Source organism: Petromyzon marinus, chromosome 76 (assembly GCF_048934315.1).
Source record: "Petromyzon marinus isolate PM22_M1 ecotype Great Lakes invasive population chromosome 76, UKy_Petmar_22M1.pri1.0, whole genome shotgun sequence".
Lineage (NCBI taxonomy): Eukaryota > Metazoa > Chordata > Hyperoartia > Petromyzontiformes > Petromyzontidae > Petromyzon > Petromyzon marinus.
This window is the reverse complement of record NC_133742.1, coordinates 1,171,556-1,197,271: the sequence shown is the minus strand read 5'-3', so window position 1 is coordinate 1,197,271 and position 25,716 is coordinate 1,171,556. Positions and strand designations below refer to the sequence as shown.

The 25,716-nt window shown below is 57.8% G+C and overlaps 1 protein-coding gene across 2 annotated transcripts in view; it reads right to left on the bottom strand.

Moving 5' to 3' along the window:
- Window positions 1–228: 228 nt before the first annotated feature.
- The window catches only part of LOC142907282 (sodium-dependent proline transporter-like), a 62,808-nt gene continuing 37,320 nt past the window's right edge, over window positions 229–25,716 (bottom strand). For both annotated transcript variants that reach the window (XM_076056593.1, XM_076056592.1), the window contains 8 exons: window positions 25,277–25,380; window positions 19,217–19,341; window positions 17,444–17,556; window positions 16,572–16,706; window positions 14,360–14,459; window positions 13,819–13,943; window positions 5,984–6,157; window positions 229–3,085 (listed from right to left, as the gene is read on the bottom strand). In XM_076056593.1, the coding sequence (XP_075912708.1) occupies window positions 2,891–3,085; window positions 5,984–6,157; window positions 13,819–13,943; window positions 14,360–14,459; window positions 16,572–16,706; window positions 17,444–17,556; window positions 19,217–19,341; window positions 25,277–25,380 (1,071 nt within the window). In that variant the 3' untranslated portion in view covers window positions 229–2,890. The remainder of the gene's footprint in view (window positions 3,086–5,983; window positions 6,158–13,818; window positions 13,944–14,359; window positions 14,460–16,571; window positions 16,707–17,443; window positions 17,557–19,216; window positions 19,342–25,276; window positions 25,381–25,716) is intronic.

Here is a 25,716-nt window from a genome sequence, read left to right as displayed (position 1 = left end):
CCCCACAGTGGCGATGTTTACACACCGCACCAGGTACCCCTTTGAGGCTGAGTCGATCTATGGGAGCCCCATCACCGGTTCAGATAATCGTCATCACCAGCGTTGGCCTGGTTCGTAGCGCAGCGTAGCGGTAACCACTACACAACCGCTCCCCACCACACTCCCCACCACCACCACTCGCCATCAGCACCACCACCCCCACACGCACAACACACACAGACACACAAAACATTTCCTGTATTCTTTATTGCAATTGTTGTTGATGTAACTTGTACACATCTCTCTCTCTCTGGCTTGGGTACATCTCCGGATCTGTGGCTTTCGACGGATCTCGGAGTCTCTGCGGGTCAACCAACCATTGTGATCCATGGCCCCCAGATAGCACCGGAAGGCAGTAGCTGTGTAAGTCGCTCTGTCCCACCACGCATCGTGTCAACAATCACCTCTCTCCGCCTTGTTGGTGCCAATATGGCTCAAGTCTTGGTGGTCCCACATCTTCTCGATGGTGTCTCTACGGATCTCGGTGGGTCTCTACGGATGTCTACGAGTCTGTGCGTCTCTATGGAACTCGATGGGTCTCTATGAATCTCTATGGATATAAATGGGTCTCTATTATGAGTCTGGGTCTCTACGGGTCTCATCTGCCGTCATCATCAAGAAGCCATTCCATCTCTCTGCGCGCGTTCGGGTCTTCCTCTCTCATCCGCGTCGACCACCGCATCCCACGGCCAAGTCCGACTACCCACCTCTGTGCGTGTCCAAATAGTGCCCGGGGTGGGGTGGGTGGGTGGCCTGGTGGATGGGTGGGTGGCCTGGTGGGTGGGTGGGTGGCCTGGTGGGTGGGTGGCCTGGTGGGTGGGTGGCCCTGTGGGTGGCGGGGGTTGGCGTTTAATTGGTCAGAGGCGGATAAGCGACGGGCGGACACCGGGCAAATACTGCACCTGAGGAGAGGGAGAGGGAGGGAGGGAGAGGGGAGGGAAGGAGAGGGAGGGAGGTGGAGGGAGGAGGGAGGGGAGGAGAGGGAAGGAGAGGGAGGGAGGGAGAGAGGAAGGGGAGGGAGGGGGAGGGGAGGAGGGAGATGGAGGGAAGGGTTGTGGCTTGCCGAGTTTAAAAAAATATTGAGAGCCGTGGGCTCAGACCTATAGATTCGGGGGTGGAGGAGGGGGAGGGGCTACCTGGTCGTGGTGGATCTGTCACGTGGTGGATCTGTCACGTGGTGGATCTGTCACGTGGTGGATCTGTCACGTGGTGGATCTGTCACGTGGTGGATCTGTCACGTGGTGGATCTGTCACGTGGTGGATCCGCCACGTGGTGGATCCGTCACGTGGTGGATCCGTCACGTGGTGGATCCGTCACGTGGTGGGTTCCCGGCACGGCTTTGTGCGAGTCGAGGGACATTCCCGCGAGCGTGGCCACCGTGAACCTGATGCTCTGTGGTGTTGTTGTTGGTTGTTGCTGTTGGTTGTTGTTTGTTGTTGTTGTTTGTTTGTAAACCAACGACTGGCGTTCGACTTCTTCGCGAGTAAACATTAAAGGATTTTTTTTGTTAAACAATGATAATTGCCGTGTGTGTGTGTGACGTGTGTGTGACGTGTGTGTGTGACGTGTGTGTGACGTGTGTGTGTGACGTGTGTGTGTGACGTGTGTGTGTGACGTGTGTGACGTGTGTGTGCGCGTGTGACGTGTGTGTGCGCGTGTGACGTGTGTGTGCGCGTGTGACGTGTGTGTGTGTGACGTGTGTGTGTGTGACGTGTGTGTGTGTGACGTGTGTGTGTGTGACGTGTGTGTGTGTGACGTGTGTGTGTGTGACGTGTGTGTGTGTGACGTGTGTGTGTGACGTGTGTGTGTGTGTGTGTGACGTGTGTGTGTGTGACGTGTGTGTGTGTGACGTGTGTGTGTGTGACGTGTGTGTGTGACGTGTGTGTGTGTGACGTGTGTGTGTGTGTGACGTGTGTGTGCGTGTGTGACGTGTGTGTGCGCGTGTGACGTGTGTGTGTGTGACGTGTGTGTGTGTGACGTGTGTGTGTGTGACGTGTGTGTGTGTGACGTGTGTGTGTGTGACGTGTGTGTGTGACGTGTGTGTGTGTGACGTGTGTGTGTGTGTGACGTGTGTGTGTGTGTGACGTGTGTGTGTGTGTGACGTGTGTGTGTGTGTGACGTGTGTGTGTGTGTGACGTGTGTGTGACGTGTGTGTGTGACGTGTGTGTGTGTGACGTGTGTGTGTGTGACGTGTGTGTGTGTGACGTGTGTGTGTGTGACGTGTGTGTGTGTGTGACGTGTGTGTGTGTGTGACGTGTGTGACGTGTGTGTGACGTGTGTGTGACGTGTGTGTGACATGTGTGTTACATGTGCGTGTGTGACGTGTGTGTGTGTGACGTGTGTGTGTGTGTGTGACGTGTGTGTGTGTGTGTGACGTGTGTGTGACTGTGTGTGTGTGACGTGTGTGTGTGTGACGTGTGTGTGACGTGTGTGTGTGTGACGTGTGTGTGTGACGTGTGTGTGACGTGTGTGACGTGTGTGTGTGTGTGACGTGTGTGTGTGTGACGTGTGTGTGTGACGTGTGTGTGAGTGTGACGTGTGACGTGTGTGTGACGTGTGTGTGACACGTGTGTGTGTGTGACGCGTGTGTGTGTGTGTGACGCGTGTGTGTGTGTGTGACGTGTGTGTGTGTGTGACGTGTGTGTGTGTGTGACGTGTGTGTGACATGTGTGTGTGTGACGTGTGTGTGACGTGTGTGTGTGTGACATGTGTGTGTGTGTGTGACGTGTGTGTGTGTGTGTGACGTGTGTGTGTGACATGTGTGTGTGTGTGTGACGTGTGTGACGTGTGTGTGTGTGTGACGTGTGTGTGTGTGACGCGCGTCACCGCCGTGACCCCCGCCCGCCCAGGTCACGCCTCGCTGGTGGCCCCCGGGGTGGGGTCGTGACCTTCAACCCCTCCCCACATTTGCTCGTAGAGGTCGGAGATGGCGAGGGGCGCCGTGGGGGCCGAGCTGCCGGCCCCCTCGGCGAGGCCACGCCCCCCCACGCCGCTGGGGTCGCTGCTGCGCCACGAGTGGTGGGGCCGCACGCTGCACCTGATCCTCTACACACAGACACACACACAGACACACACACACACAGACACACACACACACAGACACACACACACACACACAGACACACACACACACACAGATACACACACACAGATACAGACACACACACACAGACACACACACACAGATACACACACACAGACACACACACACAGATATACACAGATACACACACACAGACACACACACACACAGACACACACACACAGATACACACACACAGACACACACACACAGATATACACAGATACACACACACAGACACACACACACAGACACACACACACAGATATACACAGATACACACACACAGACACACACACACAGACACACACACACACACAGACACACACACAGACACACACACAGACACACACACAGACACACACACAGACACACACACAGACATACACACAGATATACACAGATACATACACACACACAGACACACACACAGATATACACAGATACAGATATACACAGATACACACACACACAGATACACACACACACACACAGATATACACAGATACACACACACACAGATACACATATACACACAGATACACACACACAGATGCACACACACATACAGATGCACACACACATACAGATACACACACACATACAGATACACACACACATACAGATACACACACACAGATACACACAGACACACACATACAGATACACACACACATACAGATACACACACACAGATACACACAGATACACACAAACAGATACACACACACACACAGATACACACACACACAGATACACACACACAGATACACACACACACACACAGACACATACAGACACAGACACACACAGACACACACAGACACACACACACACACAGACACACACACACACACACACAGACACACAGACACACATACACACAGACACACATACACACAGACACACATACACACAGACACACACACAGACACACACACACAGACAGACACACACACACAGACACACACAGACACACACAGGCAGACACACAGACACACACACACAGACACACACACGCAGACACACACACAGACACACAGACACACAGACACACACACACACAGACACACACAGATACACACAGACACACACACAAACACACACAGACACACACAGACACACACACACAAACATACAGACACACACAGACACACATACAGACACACACACAGACACACACACACAAACACACACAGACACACACAGACACACACACACACAAACACACAGACACACACAGACACACATACAGACACACACACACAGATACACACAGACACACAAAATTGCCTCCGTGTAGCCTTGTAGGGGCAAGTGCTGTTAGCGAGTAGCACCTATGAAGGCCGGAACGGCACACGAGGGGGTGGGTGGCCAACACCACGCCCGGCCGCCTTTGTCTCTCCCCCAGTGGCGATGTTCACTACTACACTACACTGCTACACCAGCTACTCATTAGAGGCTGAGTAGACCTAGGGGAGGCCCAGGACCGGTTCAGATAATCGTCACTGGTGGTGTTGGCCGTGAGCGGGAATTGAACTCGCCACATCCGTAGCGCAACGTAGCGCTAACCACTACACCCACTGCTCCCTACCACACTCACCACCACCACTCACCACTATCACCCCCACTCACCACCACCGCCACTCACCACCACCAACCCCTACTCACCACCACCACCCTCACTCACTCACCACCACCCTCACTCACCACCACCATCACCACTATCACCCCCACCGCCACTCACCACCACCAACCCCTACTCACCACCACCACCACCCCCACTCACCACCACCACCCTCACTCACTCACCACCACCACCACCCTCACTCACCACCACTACCCTCACTCACCACCCCACTCACCACTCACCACCCCCACTCACCACTCACCACCCTCACCACTACCCTCACTCACCACCCCACTCACCACCCCTACTCACCACCCCTACTCACCACCCCTACTCACCACCCCTACTCACCACCCCCACTCACCACCCCCACTCACCACCCCTACTCACCACCCCCACTCACCACCCCCACTCACCACCCCCACTCACCACCCACACTCACCACCCCCACTCACCACTCACCACCCCTACTCACCACCCACCACCCCCACTCACCACCCACCACCCCCACTCACCACCCCCACTCACCACCACCACCCCCACTCACCACCACCACCCCCACTCACCACCCCCACTCACCACCACCACCCCCACTCACCACTCACCACCCCCACTCACCACCCCCACTCACCACCCCCACTCACCACCCCCCACTCACCACCCCCCACTCACCACCCCCACTCACCACCCCCACTCACCACCCCCACTCACCACCCCCACTCACCACCCCCACCCACCACCCCCACTCACCACCCCCACTCACCACCCCCACTCACCACCCCCACTCACCACCCCCACTCACCACCCCCACTCACCACCCCCACTCACCACCCACACTCACCACCCCCACTCACCACCCACACTCACCACCACCCCCACTCACCACTCACCACCCCTACTCACCACCCACCACCCCCACTCACCACCCACCACCCCCACTCACCACCCCCACTCACCACCACCACCCCCACTCACCACCACCACCCCCACTCACCACCCCCACTCACCACCACCACCCCCACTCACCACTCACCACCCCCACTCACCACCCCCACTCACCACCCCCACTCACCACCCCCCACTCACCACCCCCCACTCACCACCCCCACTCACCACCCCCACTCACCACCCCCACTCACCACCCCCACTCACCACCCCCACCCACCACCCCCACTCACCACCCCCACTCACCACCCCCACTCACCACCCCCACTCACCACCCCTTACCAACCTGCATGAGAGAACCACTTTGGCGTGCCACCTCCACCAGCGCCCACAGCGGTATTTGCAGGCAGGGCAGCAGAGCCAAGCAGATGCCCAGCGCTCGGCCCCACGCTGGGAACACGTAGAGGCCGTAGTGCACAGGGCTACGGTACAGCTCCACACACGAGTAGCAGAGCACCAGCTGGGGAGAGAGAGAGAGACAGAGAGAGAGAGAGTGAGTGAGAGAGAGAGAGTGAGAGAGAGAGTGAGAGAGAGAGTGAGAGGTGAGGGAGAGAGTGAGAGAGAGAGTGAGAGAGACAGTGAGAGAGTGAGAGAGAGAGGTGAGGGAGAGAGGTGAGAGGTGAGGGAGAGAGAGAGTGAGAGAGTGAGAGAGACAGTGAGAGAGAGTGAGAGAGACAGTGAGAGAGAGAGAGTGAGTGAGAGAGTGAGAGAGAGTGAGAGAGTGGTGAGAAAGAGAGAGAGAGAGTGAGAGAGACAGTGAGAGAGAGAGACAGTGAGAGAGAGAGTGTGAGTGAGAGAGTGAGAGAGAGTGAGAGAGTGGTGAGAGAGAGAGTGAGAGAGTGGTGAGAGAGTGAGAGTGAGGGAGTGAGAGAGTGAGAGAGAGAGTGTGAGTGAGAGAGTGAGAGAGAGTGAGAGAGTGGTGAGAGAGAGAGTGAGAGAGTGGTGAGAGAGTGAGAGAGAGAGTGAGAGAGACAGTGAGAGTGAGAGAGACAGTGAGAGAGAGTGAGTGAGAGAGTGAGTGAGAGTGAGAGTGGTGAGAGAGAGAGAGAGAGTGAGTGAGAGGTGAGAGAGAGAGTGAGAGAGAGTGATGAGAGAGTGAGAGAGTAGTGAGAGAAGTGAGAGAGAGTGAGAGAGAGTGAGTGAGGAGAGAGTGAGGAGAGAGAGTGTGAGAGTGGTGAGAGAGTGAGGGAGAGAGTGAGAGAGTGGTGAGAGAGCGAGAGTGGTGAGAGAGAGAGTGAGTGAGTGAGAGAGTGGTGAGAGAGTGAGAGACAGTGAGAGAGTAAGTGAGACAGTGAGAGAGTGAGAGAGAGTGGTGAGAGAGAGAGTGAGAGAGAGTGCGATGGCTCAGTGACGCAGTCCAGGCTCGACAGATTTTACATCTCTAAGAGCTTTGTGACGTGCGCCATAACGTCTGGCGTCAGGGCGGCGCCATTCACGGACCACAAGCTCATCGTGCTCCGTGTCAGGCTGGAGAGGGCCCACCGTGAGGGCGCGTCCCACTGGCACTTTAACAACTCGCTGCTGGAGGATGGCACCTTCTTAGAAATGTTCGAGGACTTCTGGGAAGAGTGGCGACAAAACCAAAACGCAGTTCGACTCTCTGGCCCAGTGGTGGGATGTGGGCAAAGTGCACACCAGGCTGCTGTGCCAACAATGCACCTGGGGGAGCACCAGACTGAAGAACGCGGACACCACCGGCGTGGAAGCCGGAGTCCTCGATTTGGAGGGTCGCCTCGCTGAGGACAGCGACCCCCGCTCTTCTCCGAGAATACGAGGAGGAGAGGGAGCGTCTCAAAGGGCTACAGGAGGAGCAGACGAGGGGAGTGTTTGTGCGATCCCGGGTGAAGCTTATCACGGACCTCGACACGGGATCCCCGCTTTCCTACTCCCTCGGGAGGCAGAACGGGAAACGCAAATCCATGGAGTGGCCTCTTTGATGGTGCCGGTGTCCTGGTGCACGAACTCCGGCAGAAGTCGGCCATCATCGGAGACTTCTACGGCAGCCTGTTCTCCCCCCTGAAGAAACATCGGAACCGGCCCAAGCGGAGGCATGGAGTGGTCTACCCACCCTGGGGGAAGACGGGAAAGAGCTGCCGGAGCAAAAGCTCACCAGGACTGACCTCGACGCAGCTGTAAGAGGACTGGCCCCGAATAAATCCCCAGGGTTAGACGGGCTAACAGGGGAGTTTTACGCCGCTTTTTGGCCATCCCTGCGGGAGGACCACAGAGAGGTGCTGGAGGAAGCCTCAGTCACCGGGGTGATGCCTCAGTCTTGGAGGAGGGCGGTGCTCACTCTGCTTCCCAAGAACGGAGGACCTGAGGCACCTACAAAACTGGCGTCCGGTCTCCCTCCTGAACACAGACTACAAAATATTGACGAAGGCTCTCTCCCTGCGACTGAAAGGGGTGATTGCACAAGTCGTACACGGGGACCAGTCCTACACCATCCCCGGACGAACCATCCATGACGGCATCTTCCTGGTCAGGGACCTCATCGCGGTGGTGTCCCAGAGGTTGGGCATCCCGATCGCGTTTCTGGCTCTTGACCAGGAAAAGGCTTTTGAAAGAGTGGACCACCACAAGTACCTGCTGGGAAACCTCAAGACCTTGGGTTTCGGGGATGCCTTTGTCCGAACGATCCGCCTACTCTACACCAAGGCGGAGTGCATGATCAAGATCATCGGCGCCCTCACTGCCCCGGTCAAATTCGAGCGAGGAGTGAGACAGGGATGCCCATTGTCGGGCCAACTTTATGCCCTGGCATTAGAGCCTTTCCTGAGTCTCATAAGGCGGAGACTCAGCGGCCTGGTGCTGAGGGAACCAAGCGTCAAGTTGGTCCTGACGGCGTACACCGACGACGTCCTCCTCATCCTGCGCTCCCTGGCTGATGTCGCCCTGCTGCACGAGTGCGAGGTCGTCTTTTCGAAAGCCTCCTCATCAAAAATGAACTGGCAAAAGTGCAGCGGCCTGCTGGTTGGAGCGTGGGACATGACCGAGTATCCCGAGAAGGCAAAAGCCATCAATTGGAGCACAACATCGCTGCCGCACCACCTGGGAGGTGTTCCTCGGACCAGGGGAGGAACCACCGCAGAGGAACTGGGTCGAGCTGGAGGAGAAGGCGAAGGAGCGGCTGGCCACCTGGAGTCGCCTGTGCAAGTTCCTCACCTTCAGGACAAAGACGTTGGTGGTGAACCAGCTGGTGACGTCCATGCTGTGGCACCGACTCTTCTCCCTGCACCCCCCCCATGAGCCTCGTCAACGCACTTCAGAAGCGAGTCCTCGACTTCTTCCGGTCGGGTGGAGGACACCGGAGTCGCGGCTGGGGTCCTGGCCCTGCCACTGGACGAGGGCGGTCACGGGCTGGTGTGCGTGCGGAGTCAGCTGGCCACCTTCCGACTGCAGGCCACGCAAACGTTCCTGCACGCCGCCCCTGCCTGGAGCGTCACGGCCTCCTTCCTCCTGAAACAGCTGGGGGGGTCTGCAGTGCTCCAAACAACTATTCTACATGGACCTGCAGGGCCTCCCACTGGGACAGCTGCCACCCTTCTACAGAAGCGTCCTGCAGACACGGAGCTCCCTCGCCGTCAGGAGGCTGAACCAACCGCGATCGGCCGAGGATCTGGTCTTCGAACCGATCCTCAGGAACCCCGCAGACAAAGCTGCCATCCACCACCACCACCCCTGGCATGGAGAGGCGCCTCGCCAACGCGCGGCTCACCAGGATGGGAGATCTGGTGGAGCCTGAAACACGGAGGCCGGTGGCTCGGACCAGCAGACGTGGCCGCAAAGACAGGGCTGCAGTCGCTCCGGGTGGCTGCCCGGATCCTGGCCGAAGCCAAGGGGGCCTTCTCAGCGGCAGCGGGGAGAACGCCGTCCCATCGCCGTTGGGGATGACGAGGCCCCTCTCGATCCCCCTCCACCGGAGCTCTCAGTCGTGCCGCTGCATCGCCAATGCCGACAAACGAAGGCGGATCACGACCTGTGCCGACTAGAAGACCAGCCGGAGGTGGCCTTCGCAAACGTCAAGAGGAAGGTGCTCTACTCCTACGTGGTCCGGTTCCACCAACAGGACACCCTGAGGAGCCACAAGGACCATGCCTGGAGGAAAGCCTCTGCCCTGCGTCTCTCCGGAGAGGCCTCGCTGGAGGCAACTCCACTCCAGCCCGACGTACGACCGCATCGGCGACCTCGGCCGGAGCATCGCCCACGGCACCGTCACCGCCGACGTCTCCCCGGCGCGCTTCACCGACACGTCCCCGGAGTGCCGGTTCTGCGGTAAAGCGGAGACGGTGGCGCACCAATACGTGGAGTGCAAGAGCCTGGACTCGCTGTGTTCAAGGTCCTGAGAAACATCCTCCTAAGGTTCAGCCTTCAGGATACCTGAAGGGCGACAGACCCCAACATCTTCAGGGGCTGGTCAACGTTGCTCTTCGGCTACGCCAAGCTCGCCGTGTACAGGGCGAGGAAGGTGGCCCTGGAGGGGCAACGTCCGGCCAGCAGCCTGGGCATCTTCCGCGCTCTGGTCGGAGCCAGGGTGTGGCCGGAGTTCCGCCGTGCGCGGCTGACCCACGCCGTGCCGGCCTTCAAGGAGCGGTGGGCAGCTGGAGGAGGCCGTGTGCTCGGTGGCAGATGACGGTAGAGAGCTCTGTGCGTGCAGATTGTGAGCTACCCCGTCGGAGGCCGTCTGACCGTGGGAAGGGCTGCGTGCAGATGCAGCACTTGTCGTAGTTATAAAGAAAAAGGAGAGAGCGAGAGAGAGCCAAATGGAGTAGGTAGAGAGGGGGCAGAGAGAGAGGGGGGGGGGCGGAGAGGGGGTAGAGGGAGAGGGGGGCAGAGGGGGGGTAGAGAGAGAGGGGGGGTAGAGAGAGAGGGGGGGCAGAGAGGGGGGTAGAGAGAGAGGGAAGGGGAAAGAAAAAATAAATTTGGGTCTTTCATTTAAAGGGGGGGGGGGGGGGTTACATAAAGCAAAGCATTAAAAAAACAAAAAAAAACCGAAATGATGAACGGAGCAAAGTGCCGACTACACCGAGCATCTTCTTGATTCTTCTGATGGTAAAAGAGAGAGAGAGAGGGGGTAGAGAGAGTGAGAGAGACAGAGAGGTGAGAGTGAGAGAGAGAGACAGTGAGGGACAGTGAGAGAGAGAGTGAGAGAGAGAGTGAGAGAGAGAGACAGTGACAGAGAGAGTGAGAGAGTGAGAGGGAGAGTGAGAGAGTGAGAGAGAGAGTGAGAGAGAGAGAGAGTGAGAGAGAGTGAGAGGGAGAGTGAGAGAGAGAGAGTGAGAGAGAGAGTGAGAGAGAGAGAGAGAGTGAGAGAGAGTGAGAGGGAGAGTGAGAGAGAGAGAGTGAGAGAGAGAGTGAGAGAGAGAGTGAGAGAGTGAGAGAGTGAGAGGGAGAGTGAGAGAGAGAGAGTGAGAGGGAGAGTGAGAGAGAGAGAGTGAGAGGGAGAGTGAGAGAGAGAGAGTGAGAGAGAGAGTGAGAGAGTGAGAGAGTGAGAGGGAGAGTGAGAGAGAGAGAGTGAGAGGGAGAGTGAGAGAGAGAGAGTGAGAGAGAGAGTGAGAGAGAGAGTGAGAGAGTGAGAGAGAGAGTGAGAGAGAGAGAGAGTGAGAGAGAGTGAGAGGGAGAGTGAGAGGGAGAGTGAGAGATTGAGAGAGAGAGAGTGAGAGAGTGAGAGAGAGAATGAGAGAGAGAGAGAGTGAGAGAGAGTGAGAGGGAGAGAGTGAGTGAGAGAGAGAGTGAGAGAGAGTGAGAGAGAGAGTGAGAGAGAGTGAGAGAGAGAGACAGTGAGAGAGTGAGAGAGAGTGAGTGAGAGTGAGAGAGAGAGTGAGTGAGAGAGTGAGTGAGCGTGAGAGAGACAGTGAGAGAGAGTGATAGAGTGAGAGACAGTGAGAGAGAGAGTGAGAGAGAGTGGTGAGAGTGATTGTGCGAGTTCCGGACTCGCTGTTCAAGGCCCTGAGAAACATCCTCCCCAAGAGCGTCAGCCGTCCGCCTTCTCCCCTGACGGTCCTCACCTCTGGACACCCGGAGGGCGACGGACCCCCGACACCCTCAGAGGGGGGGCCCCCTCAGAGGGGGGGGGGGCCCCCTCAGAGGGGGGGGGGCCCCCTCAGAGGGGGGGGCCCTCCCCACCGGGGTCAACGTCCGGCCGGCCGGCCGGCCGGCCACGCCGAGCTGGCCGTGAACGGTGGCTGTGAACGTGGCCCTGGAGGGGCAACGTCCGGCCGGCCGGCGGGCCCCGGGGGCACCTCCAGCGCTCCGCTCGGAGGCAAGGGTGCGTGGGCCCGGAGTTCCCGCCGTGCACGGCCTCTTGTAGGCCGTGCACGGTCTACAAGAGGCCGTGCGGGCCTACAAGGGGCCGTGCGTGGGCCTACAAGGGGCCGTGCGTGGGTCTACAAGGGGCAGTGCGGGTCTACAAGGGGCAGTGTGGGTCTACAAGGAGCAGTGCGGGCCTACAAGGAGCAGTGCGGGTCTACAAGAGGCCGTGCGTGGGTCTACAAGGGGCAGTGCGGGTCTACAAGAGGCCGTGCGGGCCTACAAGGAGCAGTGCGGGCCTACAAGAGGCCGTGCGGGGGTCTACAAGGGGCAGTGCGGGCCTACAAGGAGCCGTGCGGGCCTACAAGGGGCCGTGCAGGCCTACAAGAGGCCGTGCGGGCCTACAAGAGGCCGTGCGGGCCTACAAGGAGCAGTGCAGGCCTACAAGAGGCCGTGCGGGCCTACAAGGGGCCGTGCAGGCCTACAAGAGGCCGTGCGGGCCTACAAGGAGCCGTGCGGGCCTACAAGGGGCCGTGCAGGCCTACAAGAGGCCGTGCGGGCCTACAAGAGGCCGTGCGGGCCTACAAGGAGCAGTGCAGGCCTACAAGAGGCCGTGCGGGCCTACAAGGGGCCGTGCCGGCCTACAAGAGGCCGTGCGGGCCTACAAGAGGGCGTGCGGGCCTACAAGGAGCAGTGCAGGCCTACAAGAGGCCGTGCGGGCCTACAAGAGGCCGTGCGGGCCTACAAGAGGCCGTGCGGGCCTACAAGGAGCAGTGCAGGCCTACAAGAGGCCGTGCGGGCCTACAAGGGGCCGTGCAGGCCTACAAGAGGCCGTGCGGGCCTACAAGAGGCCGTGCGGGCCTACAAGAGGCCGTGCGGGCCTACAAGAGGCCGTGCGGGCCTACAAGGGGCCGTGCAGGCCTACAAGAGGCCGTGCGGGCCTACAAGGAGCCGTGCGGGCCTACAAGGGGCCGTGCAGGCCTACAAGAGGCCGTGCGGGCCTACAAGAGGCCGTGCGGGCCTACAAGGAGCAGTGCAGGCCTACAAGAGGCCGTGCGGGCCTACAAGGGGCCGTGCCGGCCTACAAGAGGCCGTGCGGGCCTACAAGAGGCCGTGCGGGCCTACAAGGAGCAGTGCAGGCCTACAAGAGGCCGTGCGGGCCTACAAGAGGCCGTGCGGGCCTACAAGAGGCCGTGCGGGCCTACAAGAGGCCGTGCGGGCCTACAAGGAGCAGTGCAGGCCTACAAGAGGCCGTGCGGGCCTACAAGAGGCCGTGCGGGCCTACAAGAGGCCGTGCGGGCCTACAAGAGGCAGTGGGGGCCTACAAGGAGCCGTGCGCGGGCCCTGGAGGAGGGCGGCCGCCGCCGTGTGCTCGGTGGCAGCAGGCGGAGGGCCTCTGTGCGCGTCAGATACGAGCTACCCGTCCGGGAGGACGTAGGACTGCGGGAAGGGCTGGAGAGGTGGGAGGTCGGGGTGGTGGTGGTGGTGGTGGCGGTGGTGGTGCAGATGCAGCACTTCTCGTAGTTTTGAAAAAAAAATCCTTTTGTTGGGTCTTTAATTTAAAAGGTTGAGGGGAGGGGTTACATAAAGCAAAGCATTAAAACAAAACTAAATAAACGAAATGGTGAACGGAGCAAAGTTCCGACTACACCGAGCATCATCATCATCATGTTGTTGTTGTTGTTCCTCTGATCGTAAAATAAAGAGTGTGTCAATAGACCTGGTGATGAACCCCCCCACCACCACCACCCCCCACCACCACCCCCCACCAACCCCCCCCCACCACCAACCCCCCCCCCACCACCAACCCCCCCCCCACCACCACCCCCCCACCACCCCCCCACCACCACCCCCCACCAACCCCCCACCCACCGTGAGCAGCAGGGGAGTGATGAGCATCCAGCACAACTGGAAGTAGCGCAGCAGCAGCAGCTGCGAGTAGCAGGAGGGAGCCTCGTTCATCATGCTGCACACGTCCCGGCTGAAGCGAGACACTCCTGGGGGAGGGGGGAGTGAGGGGGAGTGAAGAGGTGGGGGGAGTGAAGAGGTGGGGGGAGTGAAGAGGTGGGGGGTAGTGAAATCCCCACTGTGTAGAGTGAGCCTGGGTATCCCCCCCTCCCTCTTATCCCCGCCCCCCTTATCCCCGCCCCCCGTGGTCCCGCCCCCCGTGGCCCCGCCCCCCGTGGCCCCGCCCCCACCGTAGAGGCCACTGATCCCCGTGGCCCCGCCCACCCCCCGTGGCCCCGCCCCCCCGTGGCCCCGCCCCCCACCGTAGAGGCCACTGATCCCCGTGGCCCCGCCCCCCCCCCGTGGCCACGCCCCCCCGTGGCCCCGCCCCCCACCGTAGAGGCCACTGATCCCCGTGGCCCCGCCCCCCCCCCGTGGCCACGCCCCCCGTGGCCCCGCCCCCCACCGTAGAGGCCACTGATCCCCGTGACGGTGCAGAGCGCCACGATGAGGAGGCCGAAGCTGGCGCAGTACGAGTCCAGTAGCGTGAACCACAGCACGCCGCCCTGGGGGGGCAGGGGGGGCACGGGGGGGGCACGGGGGGCACGGGGGGGCACGGGGGGGCACGGGGGGGCAGGGGGGGCACGGGGGGGAACGGGGGGAGCACGGGGGGGCAGGGGGGGAACGGGGGGAGCACGGGGGGGGCACGGGGGGGGGGGAGAGAAAAATTATAATTTTTATTCTCGAATGGAGGAGAAATCCGATGAGCTGTGAAGCTCTTTAGCAGATCGATAGACACGGGGGGGCACGTGGGGGGGGGCACGGGGGGGGGGGCTGGACGAAAGTGAGTGAGTGGTGGGTGAGTGAGTGGTGGGTGAGTGAGTGGTGGGTGAGGGAGTGAGTGAGTGGTGGGTGGTGAGCGGTGGGTGAGTGGTGGGTGGTGAGTGGTGAGTGAGTGAGTGAGTGGTGAGTGAGTGAGTGGTGAGTGAGTGGTGAGCGAGTGAGTGGTGAGTGAGTGAGTGGGTGAGTGGTGAGTGAGTGAGTGGGTGAGTGGATGAGTGGGTGGGTGGTGAGTGAGTGGTGAGTGAGTGGTGAGTGGTGAGTGAGTGAGTGGGTGAGTGGTGAGTGAGTGAGTGGGTGAGTGGATGAGTGGGTGGGTGGTGAGTGAGTGGTGAGTGAGTGGTGAGTGGTGAGTGAGTGGGTGAGTGAGTGGGTGGGTGGGGAGTAAGTGAGTGGTGAGTGAGTGAGTGGTGAGTGAGTGGTGAGTAAGTGGGTGGTGAGTGAGTGGTGAGTGAGTGAGCGTGTGAGTAAGTGAGTGAGTGAGTGGTGAGTGAGTGGGTGGGTGAGTGTGGTGAGTGGGTGAGTGGGTGAGTGAGTGTGTAGTGAGTGTGTGAGTAAGTGAATGAGTGAGTAAGTGAATGAGTGAGTAAGTGAGTGAGTGAGTAAGTGGTGAGTGAGTGAGTAAGTGAGTGAGTGAGTGGTGAGTGGGTGAGTGAGTGAGTGGTGAGTGGGTGAGTGAGTGAGTGGGTGAGTGGTGAGTGAGTGGGTGGTGAGTGAGTGAGTGGTGAGTGAGTGGTGAGTGAGAGTGAGTGGTGGGTGGTGGAGTGAGTGAGTGGTGGTGGGTGGTGAGGGTGGGTGAGTGGTGGGTGGTGAGTGGTGAGTGAGTGGTGAGTGGTGAGTGAGTGAGTGGTGAGTGAGTGGTGAGCGAGTGAGTGGAGTGAGTGAGTGGGTGAGTGGTGAGTGAGTGAGTGGGTGAGTGGATGAGTGGGTGGGTGGGTGAGTGAGTGGTGAGTGGTGAGTGTGAGTGGGTGAGTGAGTGAGTGGGTGAGTGAGTGAGGGTGAGTGGATGAGTGGGTGGGTGGTGAGTGAGTGGTGAGTGGTGAGTGAGTGGGTGAGTGAGGTGGGTGGGTGGGGAGTAAGTGAGTGGTGAGTGAGTGAGTGGTGAGTGGGTGTGAGTGGGTGTGGTGAGTGGTGAGTGAGTGGTGAGGTGTGGTAGTGAGTGTGAGTGAGTGGTGAGTGAGTGGGTGGGTGAGTGGGTGGTGGTGGGGTGGGTGTGTGGGTGTGGTGAGTGTGTGAGTAAGTGAATGTGAGTGAGAGTGGTGAGTGAGTGAGTGGTGGTGTGGAGTGAGTGGTGAGTGAGTGAGTGAGTGGGTGAGTGGTGGTGAGTGAGGTGGGTGAGTGGTGGTGTGGTGTGGGAGTGGGTGGTGGTGAGTGGGTGGTGAGTGGGTGGTGGTGAGTGGTGGTGGGTGGTGGTGAGTGGTGGTGAGTGGTGAGTGGTGAGTGAGTGAGTGAGGGGTGTGGGTGAGTGAGGTGGTGGTGAGGGTGAGTGGTGAGTGGGTGAGTGAGTGAGTGGTGAGTGGTGGTGAGTGGGTGGTGTGTGGTGTGGTGTGTGGTGAGTGGGTGGGTGAGTGAGTGGGTGGGTGGTGGGTAGTGAGTGAGTGGGTGAGGGTGAGTGGGTGGTGAGTGGGTGAGTGAGTGAGTGGTGAGTGGGTGAGTGAGTGGTGAGTGGTGGTGAGTGAGTGAGGGTGGTGGTGAGTGTGTGTGAGTCGTGAGTGGGTGAGTGAGTGGTGAGTGAGTGGGGAGTGGTGAGTGAGTCGTGAGTGGGTGAGTGAGTGAGTGGTGAGTGAGTGAGTGGTGAGTGAGTGAGTGAGTGGTGAGTGGGTGAGTGGTGAGCGTGCCTGAGTGACGAGTAGAAGGCCCAGCAGGTAAAACACTCCACACGTTGCGGCGAGGAAAGCGGCCTTCCTCTTCCAAGGTCGCAACCACGGCACCAGGTCCAGAGCTGTGGCAGTGATCGCTTCCACCATCCCAAACTACATCAACAACATCACCAACATCACCATCCCAAACTACATCACCATCATCACCAACAACATCAACAACATCACCAACAACATCACCAACATCACCAACATCACCACCATCACCAGGTCCAGAGCTGTGGCAGTGATCGCCTCCACCATCCCAAACTACATCACCAACATCACCAACATCACCATCCCAAAACTACATCACCATCATCACCAACATCACCAACATCACCATCCCAAACTACATCACCATCATCACCAACATCACCAACATCACCATCCAAACTACATCACCAACATCACCAACATCAACATCATCATCATCACCAACATCACCACCACCAGGTCCAGAGCTGTGGCAGTGATCGCTTCCACCATCCCAAACTACATCACCAACATCATCAACATCACCAACATCACCAACAACATTACCATCATCACCATCACCAACATCAACATTACCATCATCACCACCATCAACATCATCACCACCATCACCATGACCACCATACTGTATGTTCCTGATGATCATCATGCTGCTGATGCTACTGATGATGATGATACTACTGATGATGCTGCTGCTGATGATGCTGCTGATGAAGCTGCTGCTGCTGATGCTGCTGCTGATGACGCTGCTGCTGCTGCTAACGATGCTGCTGATGCTGCTGATGATGCTGCTGCTAACGATGCTGCTGCTGATGCTGCTGATGATGCTGCTGCTGATGACGCTGCTGGTGTACCAAGCTGTCGACGCCCAGCGCGAGCAGCATGAGGAAGAAGAGGATGGACCAGACGGAGGAGAAGGGCAGAAGGGCCAGAGCCTCTGGGTACACCACGAAGGCCAGGCCCTGACCTACACACACACAGACAGTCACATACATACACACACACACAGTCACACACACACAGTCACACACACAGTCACACACACACAGACACACACATACATACACACAGACACACACACACAGACACACAGACACACACAGTCATACACACACACACAGACACACACACACAGACACAGTCACACACACACACAGTCACACACACACACACACAGACACACACACACAGACACAGTCACACACACAGACACAGTCACACACACACACAGACACAGTCACACACACACAGACACAGTCACACACACACACAGACACAGTCACACACACACACAGACACAGTCACACACACACACAGACACAGTCACACACACACAGACACAGTCACACACACATACAGTCACACACAGTCACACACACACACACAGTCACACACAGTCACACACACACACAGTCACACACAGTCACACACAGTCAGACACAGTCACACACAGTCACACACACAGACACAGTCACACACAGTCACACACACAGACACAGTCACACACAGTCACACACACAGACACAGTCACACACAGTCACACAGACACAGTCACACATACACACACAGACACACACACACACGGTCACACATACACACACAGACACACACACAGACACAGTCACACATACACACACAGACACACACAGACACAGTCACACATACACACACAGACACACACAGACACAGTCACACATACACACACAGACACACACAGTCACACACACACAGTCACACACAGTCACACACACAGACACAGTCACACACACACAGTCACACAGTCACACACAGTCACACAGACACAGTCACACATACACACACAGACACACACACACACGGTCACACATACACACACAGACACACACACAGACACAGTCACACATACATACACACACAGACACACACACAGTCACACACACACAGACACACATACCATGATCTTGACACACCACCCCCACCACCCTCAACCCTCTCACCACCACCCTCACCACCACACTCACCACCACCCTCACCACCACCCTCACCACCACCCTCACCCTCACCCTCACCACCACCCTCACCCCCCTCACCCTCACCACCACCCTCACCCCCACCACCACCCTCACCCCCACCCTCACCACCACCCTCACCACCACCCTCACCACCACACTCACCACCACCCTCACCCCCACCCTCACCACCACCCTCACCCTCACCACCACCCTCACCACCCTCACCACCACCCTGACCCTCACCACCCTCACCACCACCCTCACCACCACCCTCACCACCACCCTGACCCTCACCACCCTCACCACCACCCTCACCACCACCCTCACCACCCTCACCCTCACCACCACCCTCACCCCCACCCTCACCACCACCACCCTCACCCTCACCACCACCCTCACCACCCTCACCACCACCCTGACCCTCACCACCCTCACCACCACCCACACCACCACCACCCTCACCCCCCTCACCACCACCCTCATCACCCTCACCACCCTCACCCTCACCCTCACCACCCCCCTCACCACCCTCACCCCCACCCTCACCACCACCCCCCTCACAACCCTCACCCCCCTCACCACCCTCACCCTCACCACCACCCTCACCACCCTCACCACCACCCTCACCCCCCTCACCCGAGTCTGCCACGTCGCCAACGCTGACTCCCTTCCGCTGTGCCATGTGGCCCAGCACCGCGAAGATGGCGAAGCCGGCCACGAGGCTCGTGGCGCAGTTCCCAAGCGCCACGATCAGCGTGTCCCTGGCAGTCACACACACACAGTCAGTTACACACACAGTCACACACACACACAGTCACACACACACAGTCACACACACACACAGTCACACACAGTCACACAGTCACACACACACACAGTCACACACACACAGTCAGTTACACACACAGTCACACACACAGTCACACACACACACAGTCAGTTACACACAGTCACACACACACAGTCACACACACACAGTCAGTTACACACAGTCACACACACACAGTCACACACACACAGTCAGTTACACACACAGTCAGTTACACACACAGTCACACAGTCACACACAGTCACACAGTCACACACAGTCACACAGTCACACACACACAGTCACACAGTCACACACAGTCACACAGTCACACACACACAGTCACACAGTCACACACACACAGTCACACACACAGTCACACAGTCACACACAGTCACACAGTCACACAGTCACACACACACAGTCACACACGCACAGTCACACACACACACACACAGTCACACACACACAGTCACACAACAACAACAACAACCGCCATTCGCCACTAAGTGGCGGTGACGTCACCACGACGCTTGTGCCAGGCTATGTGCACCCTGAGGCCACGTGAAGTGTCGAACGCCCGCTGGCAGGAGGTCACGGGGCAGACCCAGGTGCCACGGGTCGACTGACTGAGATGACTGGCTGATGCACCACCTGTGCCCCCTACTGTGCCAACCTGCTGTGCTTTAGCCACCCGGCGCTCCGCTCGCTGTTGTGAGCGTCGCTCCTCCGCCCTCCGTTGTTGTTGGAGGGCGACTGCCTCCAACTGCCCAGTAGCATCCTTCACGAGCCTCCTCCACAGAGGCCGATCTTGACACCGCTGGTACCAGTCATCGGCAAGTCCACTCAGCTCCACGTCCTCCTGTACCACATCACTCCATCTCTTCTCTAGCCCGTGCCGCGCCCGCTTAGCCCCCTCAATCCGGCCAAACAAAAGCTGTTTCGGCATGCGGTGGCTGGGCATGCGGGCTACATGACCCAGCCATCGCAGCCTTGCCTGCCGGAGGAGCTCACCGATGGGACCCTGCCCAGATCTTTCAAGGATTTGTGAGCTCCTCACACAATCCAGTCTGGTTAAACCCAGGATGGATCGTAGGCAGGCCAGCCTAAATGTTTCTAACCGGCGAAGATGTTCCATTAGGGGGGTCCACGTTTCGCAAGCATAGAGAAGGGAGGGAATGACCGTGGCCGAGAAGACCTGAAGCTTAGTGCGGAGCGACAGACCAGGTAGCTTCCACACAGCGTTACGCAACCGATGAAAAGATATTGCCGCTCGACTGATTCGGAGTGAGACCTCTGCTGTTAAACTGGAGCCAGTCATAAGCACACTGCCCAGGTATGGGAAACTCTCCACTCTCTCCACAACTGCCCCATCACCGATTGGGAGTTGTGGGGGTGGAGTGTCCGATGGTACAAAATACCCAGGCAGGTGCTTAGTTTTGGTGGGGCTGATGGTAAGGCCCCACCTCTTAGTGGCATGCTCCAGTCTCAGCAGCAGCGTCTCCAACTCCTCCTCTGACTGAGCAGCTATTACCAAGTCATCAGCATACATAACGTGGTTGAGCAATAGGGAGCCATCCCTTGACCGCACCCGGGCATCGATTAGCCTCCCATTATATCTGTACCATATGGAGATTCCCCCGGTACAGCTATTGAAGGCTTCACGAACTACGTGGTCAAAATAGATGTTAAATAATGTGGGAGCCAAAGGACATCCCTGTCGCACCCCAAGGTGTACAGGGAATGGCTCTGACTCCCGGCCACGTAGTTTTACCCGGGCCCGCTCACCATCATGAAGGTCCTTAATGATCGTGAGCAGAGGGTCAGGTACTCCAAAAGCACGAAGAACGACCCAGAGCCCAGGCCTACTGATGGTATCATAGGCCTTGACCAGGTCAATAAAGCAGAGATGTAGGTCTTGTTGGAATTCCCTACACCTCTGCTGTAGCAGACGGACAGAAAATATGGCATCTGTGCAGGACCGCCCTTTCCTGAAACCGCATTGGGGCTCCGCAAGCCTCTCCTCAGCGTGCCTGGCAAGGCGATGCTGAATAATCCTTGCCAGGACCTTTCCCGGCACACTGAGGAGTGAGATGCCCCTGTAGTTGTTACAGTCTGTGCGGTCCCCCTTCTTAAAAAGGGGGACCACCAGGGCATCCTTCCAATCCTGCGGAACCCGTCCAGTGGTCCAGACTGTTGTTATGATGTCATATAGGGCAGTCTGTGCACAAACGCCACCCTCCCTCAGCATTTCGCTTGGGAGATCATCTCTGCCCGCTGCCTTTCCTGGTCTCAGACTCCGGATCGCCTTCAATACTTCCTCAGCAGATGGCACCTCAGCCAGCCACTCACAGGGGGTGACTTCATCCAATATTTGAGGCACCGCAGCCTCAGCAGGGTCATCCTCACTTTGTGCCACGATGTTTTCCTGGCTGAGGGATTTTCCCTCCCCCAGGACCTCACAGAAATGCTCAGCAAATCTGCGAACCTGTTCCTGGGGGTCGGAAATTGGATCACCGTTTTTTCCCCTAATGATGGTAATAGGTGTGGCGCTGCAGGTTACTTTTTTGATGGAGTTAAATAGAGATTTGTGATCACGGGCCACTGAGGCAGACTCAGTCTCACACACACACAGTCACACACACACAGTCACACACACACAGTCACACAGTCTCACACACAGTCACACAGTCACACACACACAGTCACACAGTCACACACACACAGTCACACACACACAGTCACACAGTCACACACACACAGTCACACACACACAGTCACACACACACACAGTCACACACACACAGCCTCACACACACACACAGTCTCACACACACACAGTCTCACACACAGTCACACACACACACAGTCACACACACACACACACAGTCACACACACACACAGTCACACACACACACAGTCACACACACACACAGTCACACACACACAGTCACACGCACACAGTCACACACACAGTCACACACACACAGTCACACACAGTCACACACACACACACAGTCACACACACACAGTCACACACAGTCACAGTCACACACACACAGTGACACACACAGTGACACACACACAGTCACACACAGTCACAGTCACACACACACAGTGACACACACAGTGACACACACACAGTCACACACACACAGTCACACACACACACAGTCACACACACACATACACACAGTCACACACAGTCACGCACACACAGTCACACACACACACAGTCAGTTACACACAGTCACACACACAGTGACACACACACACACAGTCACACACACAGTCAGTCACACACAGTCACACACACACACAGTCACACACACACAGTCACACACACACACAGTCACACACACACACAGTCAGTTACACACACAGTCACACACACACAGTCAGTTACACACACAGTCACACACACACACAGTCACGCAGTCACCCACACACAGGCAGTCACCCACACACAGGCAGTCACACACACACAGGCAGTCACACACACACACACAGTCACACACACACAGTCACAGGCAGTCACACACACACACAGTCACACACACACAGTCACAGGCAGTCACACACACAGTCACACACACACAGTCACAGGCAGTCACACACACAGTCACACACACACAGTCACAGGCAGTCACACACACAGTCACACAGTCACACAGTCACACACACACAGTCACACAGTCACACACACAGTCACACAGTCTCACACACACACAGTCACACAGTCTCACACACACACAGTCACACAGTCTCACACACAGTCACACAGTCACACACACACAGTCACACACACACACAGTCACACAGTCTCACACACACACAGTCACACAGTCTCACACACACACAGTCACACAGTCTCACACACACACAGTCACACACAGTCACACACAGTCACACAGTCTCGCACACAGTCACACACACACACAGTCACACACACACAGTCACACACACAGTCACACACACACAGTCACACACACACACAGTCACACACACAGTCACACAGGCAGGCAGTCACACACACAGTCACACACAGGCAGTCACACACACAGTCACACAGGCAGGCAGTCACACACACACACAGTCACACACACACACACAGGCAGTCACACACACAGTCACACACACACAGTCAGTCACACAGTCACACACACACAGGCAGTCACACACACACGCACACCTACACACAACAACAACCGCCATTCGCCACTAAGTGGCGGTGACGTCACCACGACGCTTGTGCCAGGCTATGTGCACGTTGAGGCCACGTGAAGTGTCAAACGCCCGCTGGCAGGAGGTCACGGGGCAGACCCAGGTGCCACGGGTCGACTGACTGAGACGACTGAGATGACTGGCTGATGCACCACCTGTGCCCCCTACCGTGCCAACCTGCTGTGCTTTAGCCACCCGGCGCTCCGCTCGTTGTTGTGAGCGTCGCTCCTCCGCCCTCCATTGTTGTTGCTGGAGGAAGACTACCTCCAACTGCCCAGTAGCAGCGTCCTCCACAGAGGCCGATCTTTACACCGCAGCGTGTTGGTTATTACAAGCCCATGGGCTGCACAAAAATCTAGCAGCCTCCTGCCGTTGTTATTGAGCTGATCTGGCCCATGCCCTCCAATCACTCCAGACCAGGCGCCAGCATCATGACCAACTCGGGCATTGAAGTCGCCCAACAAGATGACTCTATCCCGAGGGGCCACTTTAGCCAGCACCTGTGACAGGAGGTCATAGAAGGCATCTAACTCATCGGCTTTGCCTGCATCCCTCCACGGATGTTCGTCTTCAGTGGGGGCATAAGTAACCACAACCACCACTCCTCGCCTCCGGTTGATGGGAAGGCGAGCCCAAAGTAGCCTGGGGCTTACAGCTTCCCACACCTCACCGCCACGCTCCCACGCCCCCTTCATTCTTTTGTTCAGAAGAAGAGCCACTCCCTGTTGTTTGGCATTCTCCTGCCCCGAGTAGAGGGACTGTCCACCCCTCATGGTGGCAGGAGCCAGAACCGGTCCAGGACCTCCTGAATGCCACAGAGATCCAGGCGGTACCGGTCCAGCTCCCGACAGAGGAGTGGCAGCCTCTCCTCCGCAGTGAGCGTTCGAACATTCCACGTGGCCACACGAAGTGGCTTTTCTTTGTTTCTGGAGGAGCCCCGAGGGTAGAAATTCAATCTCCTTGCTCCGCCAATTGGGGTTTGGCCAGAAGATGTCATAAACGCCTGGCCCCCCGGGGCCTCCGGTACAAGCTTATTAGTTATATATTTTACACGTGGTTTAGTGGTAATTAATTGAAGGTGGACGGGTTACCAGCCCCTCGTACCCGTCCAGAGCCCCCGTTTGGTCGCTGTGTTGGCTACAAAAGGCACGAGGTGGGAATGGCCAATCGGAATTGGTCTTCCCCCCATGGCACCGCCCACCACCCTCACCCCCACCCTCACCACCCTCACCACCACCACCACCCTCACCACCACCCTCACCACCACCCTCACCACCACCACTCCCACCACCACCCTCCCCACCACCCTCACCACCACCCTCACCACCTTCACCACCCTCACCACCACCACCACCACCACCACCCTCACCACCACCCTCACCACCACCACCACCTTCACCACCACCCTCACCACCACCACCACCACCTTCACCACCACCCTCACCACCACCCTCACCACCACCCTCACCACCACCCTCACCACCACCCTCACCACCACCACCACCCTCACCACCACCACCCTCACCACCCTCACCACCACCCTCACCACCCTCACCACCACCCTCACCACCACCTTCACCACCACCCTCACCCTCACCACCATCACCACCCTCACCACCACCACCACCCTCACCACCACCCTCACCCTCACCACCCTCCTCACCTGATCACATTGTTGTTGTGCTTGTTGTACGAGGCTAGGCTGAGCAATCCTCCGAATCCGACCCCCAACGAGTAGAAAATCTGTGTCGCAGCGTCGTTCCAAACCTCCACGCACACACAGACAAAGGTCCCCCGTGTAGCCTTCAACAGACTGTAGGGGCAAGTGCTGTCAGTAGCGAGTAGCAGCAGCAGTGTCTATGAAGGTAGACACAGACAAAGGTCCCCCGTGTAGCCTTCAACAGACTGTAGGGGCAAGTGCTGTTGGTAGTAGCGAGTAGCAGCAGCAGCGTCTATGAAGATAGACACAGACAAAGGTCTCCCGTGTAGCCTCTAGCAGGCTGTAGGGGCAAGTGCTGTTAGTAGCGAGTAGCAGCAGCAGCGTCTATGAAGGTAGACACAGACAAAGCTCCCCCGTGTAGCCTCTAGCAGGCTGTAGGGGCA